The sequence below is a fragment of the Lactuca sativa genome, chromosome 8 (assembly GCF_002870075.4).
Source record: "Lactuca sativa cultivar Salinas chromosome 8, Lsat_Salinas_v11, whole genome shotgun sequence".
Classification (NCBI taxonomy): Eukaryota; Viridiplantae; Streptophyta; class Magnoliopsida; order Asterales; family Asteraceae; genus Lactuca; species Lactuca sativa.
The window spans coordinates 15995557-16004275 of record NC_056630.2 but is presented as its reverse complement, the minus strand read 5'-3'; the positions used below and the strand labels follow the sequence as shown (position 1 = coordinate 16004275).

General features: G+C 37.9%; 1 protein-coding gene across 1 annotated transcript; it reads right to left on the bottom strand.

Annotated features, from left to right (window-relative positions):
• Positions 1-2919: 2919 nt before the first annotated feature.
• On the bottom strand, positions 2920-3635 carry LOC111881640 (kinesin-like protein KIN-7A). The gene is made up of 2 exons (XM_052766662.1): positions 3419-3635; positions 2920-3334 (listed from the first exon to the last, which is right to left on the bottom strand). Exons 1-2 carry the CDS (start codon positions 3632-3634, stop codon positions 3158-3160), a joined length of 393 nt encoding a protein of 130 aa, XP_052622622.1. The 5' UTR covers position 3635; the 3' UTR covers positions 2920-3157.
• Positions 3636-8719: the final 5084 nt, after the last annotated feature.

Genomic DNA, 8719 nt, shown 5'->3' with positions numbered 1-8719 from the left:
ATACAACTGAAACACATAAAGCAGGCACATAAGGCATCACTCCTTGATCCTTAGTCCTATTCTAGCATGCTGTTATACCAAAGCTGATAAACATAACATAAACTCGTATGGGTACTTTGGGGAATACTTACTTGAGCTCGGCCGGTCGCCACTACTAGAAAAAAGGCCTTTTACGACGCTCATTGCGCATCGTAAAAGGCTCAGACGATGCGCAAATGCGTGTCAAGGAAGGCCCTGTCATAAAGAGAGACGACGCGCTTTTGCGCGTCGTCTATAGACGACGCGCATTTACGACGCTCATTTACGACGCGCAATTACGACGCGCGTTTACGACACGCAATGCGTATCAAGGAAGGCCCTGTCATAAAGGAAGATGACACGCATTCGCGTGTCGTAACCTTACGACGCGCGTGTTAATGACACGCAATGCGTATCAAGAAAGCCCCTGTCAAGAAAGGTCATGTCATAAATGAAGATGACACACATTTTTGCGTATCGTAAATTTAAATGTTTAAAAAAAATAAATTTATATATTTATTAATTTTTAAATTAAATTTGCATTTAATTTCTCATAATAGAAATAAAATACCATATACAAAAAATACAATCCATTGCATAATATAAAATAAAATTTCATACTCAAAAAATAAAATAAATTACACAAATTGTAATGTCATACAAAGAATCATTCAAATGTTAAACAAAAATAATACATTGCTAACATGGGTTATACATTCCTATAAAACTAACAAATAATCATACAACTCTGTTTCTTATTGGAAAGGAATGTCAAACATGATTACAAGTCTCCCTTAATCTTGATTACTCACCTGGTTAAGTAGAATGTTGTTGTTGAGAAGGTTACCTAGCAATAGAGAAAAACACAACACCTCTCCCACAATCACAACATCATTTACAGAGAAAGGGTTGTCAATTACTTTCATTAAGACTTTCATTCAATCACAAAAATATTAAATAAAAGGGTGAAACAGTAACTTACTTTTGATAAGTTGATCTCCCTTAGAGCAAACACAGCTAAAGCATTGAACAAGACCCTATTTCCCTCTTCTTTTAAAGTTTCCAGAATGTTTAGAATGCTCTCCTTACCTTGTTATTTCAAGTGTCAGGGGGAAAAAAAGTCCTCACTTTTGGTTCCCTATCAGATGCAGCATCAAGAACAGAGAACATGATCTCACCAAACATAATCAATAATCAGATTGAATTATATATTATGAGTAAGTAATAAAGTACATGTAACACAATAAAGTATTATTAAGGAACTTATGAGTTCAAATATTATTTTTTACACTCAGATGCAGCATCAAAAACACCATTTTCTTAATTATTAGAACACATTAGGAAAGTTTTATACTCTTTGATTTAAGAAGCTAAGTAAACTATAAGAAATCCACAACAAAAAGAAACTATAAGAAATCCACAACAAAAAGATTTGAAACTTACCTGTCCAGTAAGAAGAGGGGTATCAGCAACAAGCTTGAAAGCAACAGGCCTTGGAGTACGCACAGGCCAAGCCTGCAAATAAAAGGTGCATCAAGTATAAAAGAGAACAGGGAAACTGATATTAAAAACAAGAACTTTGATCATTAGAATAAAAGAGAGAGAAAAATAGAGAGGGAAGAAATGGAAGGAATGACTCATTCCATTCCATTCCATTCTATATTCCAACCTTTACCTTGTTTTCTTATCATTATCAGTTGTATCTGCACCTCTTTCATTTCCTGCAAGATTTATAAACGAAGAATGGCATGTGATCGTGAAGATTCCTCATTTGCATCTGTTGTCCCTGTGATTGTAAATTAGTAAAAGCATAATATAAAAAACTGAAGTAGAGAAGTGACTTGTGTACTTGATAATATATTTCTCATTTAGGCAAAACGGATTGAAACAACCTGTTCTTCAATAGGAGTAACTTGACCAATGCAACATTTTTTCCCAGATCCTGAAACCCAAGAACTGCTACCAAGCACACGTGCCTCCATGTCCAGTACTGCATCCATTTTCTCCTTCCAACCAAATTCATCCTTTACTCTACCATAAATTTCTAAAGTGCCTATTCTTGGTAAAGCTGATCTGTTGAAAGTTGTTCCTATGGAGATTGTAATTTCTTCATCAGCTAGAAGGGATTCTGCAACTGTAAATGGGATGTCATACCATGACCTCATGCCTTCGTCTAGTTTTATAACTCTTTGGAAAATTGTTATCTCAGAGGGTATATGGTTTGCTAATGTGTTCCCCACAGGGACACGAAATCCAACCATTACTATGTTTGGATTCGAATTGGAAACTGTTACCTGGAATGGGAAAACACAAGGTATCAATCATGAATCAATACAAATAATTCAGGGACTGTTTCTTTTTTCTTTTATTTTCCCATCAAGTCTTGTATGGTAAAGTGGCTGAATGGTTAGCAACTATAAAACAGCCCCTAAGACCAAATGACCATTTTACCCTACATCCCAACAAACAGATTTCATAATCATCATCAATTTTAACATGAGAGAAGTTGGTGGAAAAAATATTAAGGGTAAGTAGGGGAAGGGTTGGTGTTTTGATACACTAAGCTGTCCAGATTAAGTGGTTAACCAAGAAAGCCCATCAAGTCAAACAAAAAAGTATGCCGACATGCGAAAGCCACGTTTCATCAGTACATTATTTAGGGAACCTTTTAATTATGCATTATCTCTAGAAAACCTTGATCATATTTATTGCATTTCAACTTTTATCGATCAAAGTCGATTATATCGAACGATAATTAACTTACACCTTATAAAAAAAAGTTAATTGATGAATCAATTAAAATGCACTCTTTCTTGTTCGGCCCATACATTTTTACAAAAGAGTTTTTTTATTTTTATTTTATTTTTAAATTATTATCACAAACGGATATTTTGTAGGAAATGACACGTAGATAGCCGACATTGCCAAATGTAAAAAGATAGAAAGCAACGGGGATGAATCCAGTGGGATGGCAGTACGATTATACACCTGTAGAACACGTATCAGACCCTAATCCAACAGGTGTGCCGTTAGTGTAGTGTACATATATGTGTTTGACAAAAGTAGTTTTATTGGTTGTATATCATTGATGGAATTATACCTAGAATGAAATTGCATTGTAAGTCTATAGGATTGAAATTTATGGTAATATGAGTGATTGCAATACTATTATTCGAGGAGTACAAGCTTGTTCCATAGGTACCTGACATAACATAAGGTGACGTGGCATGATAGGATATTCCATTTCCTCCACAAAATCCGTCTCATCAGAGGCCCCACCACCACCACCATCGTTTGCTTCCTCTACCTCGAATGCCTGTTCAAACCAAAACAATAATTTTACAAAGGGCATTTTCGGAATTTTAGTAAAAACTTACTTTCTTTCTAAATTGTAACTAACCTGGCAGACAAGTAGCTGTTTTTGGTATTGTAACTTTGACACACGTTCTTTTAATTCAGTAACATAAGTTTTTATGCTTTGAATATTATCTTCACCTGTTGTTTTAGACATCATTTGAATCTTTTTCAGATTTGGTTTGCTTTGTGCAGCAACAACAGGAGGAGTAGTAGTACTAATATTTTTGTCCCCTTCACTCTGTTGATTATATGGAGCCATGTTCTCACGCCCCCAACACAACTTCTTTAAGGGATCAAATTACTTTTGAAATTGACCTTGATATTCATCGATTTAGTTACATAGCAAGAAAAGGATTGGATGCATTTTGTGAACGTCTAAAACACGGGATTATGAATCTTGGCTTAACAATTTAGGTAATCTAAATCTAATCATGAATTGTTGATGTACTTTCAAACTATTACAACTTTTTCCCTCCCTAATATTTTTTCTTGTTAAAAAAAAAACATACAGGCTCAAAAACCAGAAGAATTACTCGAGAAAATTCTTTGTTGTTTGAGATTAAACAAGATTGACTTTGTCAATCAAGGTCAAATACCCACATTAGTCTCAGATGATCACAATTCCAATTCCTCTTGAAATCATTCTTCCTTCTTTTCTTTGGTAAAATGTTCCTGCCCACTGTAAGTACACAACTGCAATCCCAGTAAAAAAAAAGGTGAATTTTTGCTTAAACCGAGTTAGAAAAGTAACAAAAGGTAAAAACTTTTCATTGTTTCTTCAATGTCAATTTTGAATGGTTAACGATACGGGTTCATTGTAATGTAAGTCTAAAGAAAATGACAAATTATCTTATGTTTCAGATGGTGATGCTTACTGTGTATGCGTTCTTATACGGGAGATTATATCTCTGTTTAAGTGGATTAGAAAAAGCGATTATGAATTCAGCAAAGATGCAAGGAGATAAAGCTTTGAAAGCAGCCATGGCTTCTCAATCTGTAGTTCAACTTGGTCTTTTAATGGCGTTACCGATGATTATGGAGATCGGACTCGAAAGAGGCTTTAGAACTGCACTCGGTGACCTAATAATCATGAACCTCCAGCTCTCCGCTGTCTTCTTCACCTTCTCTCTTGGCACCAAACTTCACTATTTCGGTCGCACAATTCTCCACGGCGGCGCCAAATACAGAGCCACCTAACCATCTCAATGTGGTTCCTAGTCGTGTCGTGGCTGTTCGCCCCTTTTCTTTTCAACCCATTCGGATTTGAATGGCAGAAAATCGTTGAAGACTGGGACGACTGGTCAGCGTGGATCAGAAACCACGGTGGAATCGGTGTTCCGGCGAACAAAAGCTGGGAATCGTGGTGGGAGGAAGAACAGGACCACCTCCGATTAGGGCTTTTTCTAACAATTTCAACATCGAAGAAACAATGAAGAACAGGACCACCTCCGATTAGGGCTTTTTCTACTGCTACTTCTTCACCATCTTCTATTTTTTCTGTATTTAGACTTGAGAGTATAATTAGGGCTTTTTCTACCAATTTCAACATCGAGTGGGAGATATGGTGGTTCCAGTAGGTAGAAGTGAGGGAAGAAGTAAGCAGCAGTCAATGTCGGGAGGGGGAAGGAAGGAGCGTCCAGGGCAAGAGGGAAAGGAGAAAAAAAAGGAAGGCGGGATTTTTAATTTTTTCAGAATTTCATTTCCCCCTACTGTTAAAGGATGGAACGCGCGTTCCATTAAAAATTATAAAGCGACATTTTTAGACGACGCGCATTTTATTATAGGTGCCCTCCGTGTTTTTTTTAGACACTAATTTAAGGGCGCACAATAATGCGTGTCTTCTATCCTTAAATTTTTTGAAGAGATGACATTTTTCTAATGTCACTCTCCTTTGCGTAACATAGATCAATGAGCGTCGTATTTTGCGCATCGTAAAAGGCCTTTTTTCTTGTAGTGCGCGCACATCACACACTTCGTTCTTTCTCGAAACTCTTTTCTCAGTTTTTAGAAAACATTTTCTTTTAGAAAATCTTTTAATCCCTCGATTTGAGTTCAGACACCCCCGAAGGTGTGTCCGAATCCCTCAAACCAGGGCTCTGATACCAACTTGTAACGACCCAATTTTCACGTCCAAAAATTTCGTTATAAAACATTACATAAAAGCATCAATAGTTAAAACATTGTTTGATTAAACCATTTCACATCGAAAACCAAGTTGAAAACCACAACATTCGATCAATCAAATATCAGAGTATCAATCCCAGAATAAACTCGTAACTGCGGAAACAAGAGAGTGTGTGTGTGTGACATGCTGCTACCGCGCCGACTCCTTTCCCCTAGCTGAGGAGGTACCTGAAACCAAAACTGAAAACCGTAAGCACAAAGCTTAATGAGTTCCCCCAACCTACCACAGACCATGCAAACACATAACACAATTACTGCCAGGCTATTCTGGGGTGCCTGACTACCCGGTACGGCCATTCTGGGGCGCCGACTACCTGTACGGCCATTCTGGGGTGCTGTCCTACCCGTGTCAAGCCATTATGGGGTGCTGACTACTCGTCGGTCCTAACAACCGATCCTCGGGGACTAGTCCCCTCCCACTACCTCTATCGCATATAACATAACAAGCCAGCATGCAAACATATCATCACGTACTGTCAGACATTTCTGGGGTGTCTGAACTACCCTTCGGTCCTATCAATTGATCTCTACTTCTATCTCATATAACATATCATGCTAGCATATAACATATCAGGTAGTAGCAAACCTAGATGATATCACAAAGACAATCATCTAACATACGACTCCTACTGGTGGGCCGGCATTGTGGCCGTAGACCCACCGCTACTGGAAGGTAACTCACCTCGAAGTAGCTGCTGATCTAATTGGGAACTGACTGTCTACTGCTGCTGTTGCTACTCCGGAAATCCTCCGGCTGCAAGTCCCACAACATACTCAATCAAACACTGCTAACTGTCCTTTGGGTAAAATGACCATTTTTCCCCTGATCATGCCCTAAGTCAAAGTCAGAGTCAACTTTCAGTTGACCCGACTCGCCGAGTTGGCTTTCCAACTCACCGAGTCCCTACCCAAACGATTGTCCTGAATCCCGTTTCTACTCGTCGAGTTAGGCGACGACTCGACGAGTTCTCCTTCTAAACTGATATTCAAGTCCTTCATCCTACTCGCCGAGTTGTATGAACAACTCGTCGAGTTCATCTTCATCCGATGAACACTTATGCTAAGACTCGCCGAGTTGTATGAACAGCTCGCCGAGTCCATCTTCATCCGAAGAACACTTATGCTGCGACTCGCCGAGTTGTATGAACAACTCGTCGAGTTTGTTCTTGATCTAAGGAGATTGCCTTGAACTCGTCGAGTCAGGGCATTTACTCGCCGAGTTCCTCCATAGATGAGTTCAGCTTCCGACTCACTGAGTCACACCCCGTGACTCACTGCTCACTCGACACTACGAAAAGGGGACAAACTCAGAGACTCGCGAACAGACTCGCCGAGTCACATGAACGACTCGCCGAGTAGTTGCCATGCACCCACTAAATACACAGATTTGCTCGATTCCAGTCCATGCCATTCACAGATCTGGACTCCTAGAACACAAATCACACGTAAAGTTTCCAACTTTACGTGTAGATATTCACCAATACGGATTTTAGGGTTCAAAATGTACTTAAAAGGGTAGATCCAAGGTTTTCAAGAAATGAGGGTCCATAAAGGCTATAGATCCGAGCCCTTAGAGCCCAAACATGCCTAGATCCGAAGTCCCTCAATACTATAAGCTCATTACACAAAGGTCAAGACTAGAAGAAGCCTTGAAATGGCTATCACAAGCTCTCAATGAGATAATAATGAAGGGACAGAGAGGGTTTCGAGTCCAATACCTCTAAAAGTTCTGAAATGGCACAAAGATTCTGGATCTTCTTCCACTCCTCTTGATCTACCTTTTTCTTCTCTCCAAAACTTCAAAGAAATGCACCAAAATCACCCAAATTACCAAAAGAGGAGTTAGAGCTTCGAGAGGGAGTGTTCTGGACGCAATGGGGGCGGATATGAGGCACAAAACATCGTTTAAATAGGGTGCAACCCCTGAAACTTAGGGTTTCATCCAACAGCGGTGACTCGCCGAGTCGCCAACTTAAACATGTCCCGAGTCCCGTCCTTACTCGGTGAGTCGGACCTATGACTCGCCGAGTCCAAGGCTAAAAAGAAGGAAAATACTCAATAAGATTTACATACCAGGAACCAGGTGCTACATACACTCTCGTTCTCCATGTTCTAGGCAACTTTGTTGTATTTTGAGTGAGTGGTTCATGAAACAAAATACAAACACATACATGAAAAACTAGATGTGAGTTCAATCTGAAATAATATTATTGCTGATATTAATGACGAATTTAATTAATTTTCATAAAAAAAGAATTATAATTATGGATATCATTTAATATACATATAATTATGGAAATCATTTAAGCCCAAAACTTTTAGCCCCAAAACAATTAAGTGCTTGGTATATATGTTAGTGTATAGGTTTTATAAGAATATACATGCAATTTGAAGTTTTACAAGGATATAGGTGTGCTTATAAAAGTTTACATGGATATAGCCAAATTCTCCCTGTAAAATATGTTATCTTGTTATAACTATTTTTAATTGCATTTAACTTTTATATGAATTTGATACATAAAGATAAAAAATTATATTTATAGTTAATTAACATCATTTAATATATAAAATGATAATGTAAGCAGTAATTGTTATATTTAAATTATATCTAGTAAATGAAAATAATCTAAAATTGTATAAACTTAAAATGATAGGGACTAAAACTGACAACCAAAAATTTCACTCAGTTTTGGTGCTAATGAATAATATTATTATGTATTAGGAGTAATACTACTCATTTACATCAAAATAGAGTGAGATATGGAATGGAAAATGGGTTTTGAAAGTGTGTTGAAGATGCTCTTATAATATTCCAAAAGCACAACAAATCCATATATTATTCATATACACAACCAATAACCATTTCCTTTACACAACTACTACAAGCTACCTTTATCTAGCATGGTGGAAAACAAGTCCACAATGTAGTCTAACATTCTTATTGGCCAAATATGTCTCATGATTCCATCACTCCGTTTATTGCCTCTATTTCTATGTGTTTAATTACATCCATTGTTCTAAAAGGAGCGTCATGACACGCACCAAGGCGTGAGGTGCAACTCTGCCGTTACAAAAAGCGCCATGTCGTTGTTGTTAGGAGTGACACATGACAAGACGTGATATGGCGTGCCATGGCGTGTTATGCATGGGTTTTTTTTTT

What these genes read in the sequence shown, in the direction of transcription:
- LOC111881640 (XM_052766662.1), bottom strand. Translation starts at nt 3,634, where the DNA reads ATGGCTCCATATAATCAACAGAGTGAAGGGGACAAAAATATTAGTACT. An exon ending in AACAGCTACTTGTCTGCCAG is followed by an intron (nt 3,335 to 3,418) that starts GTTAGTTACAAT and finishes TGGTTTGAACAG; the next exon opens with GCATTCGAGGTAGAGGAAGC.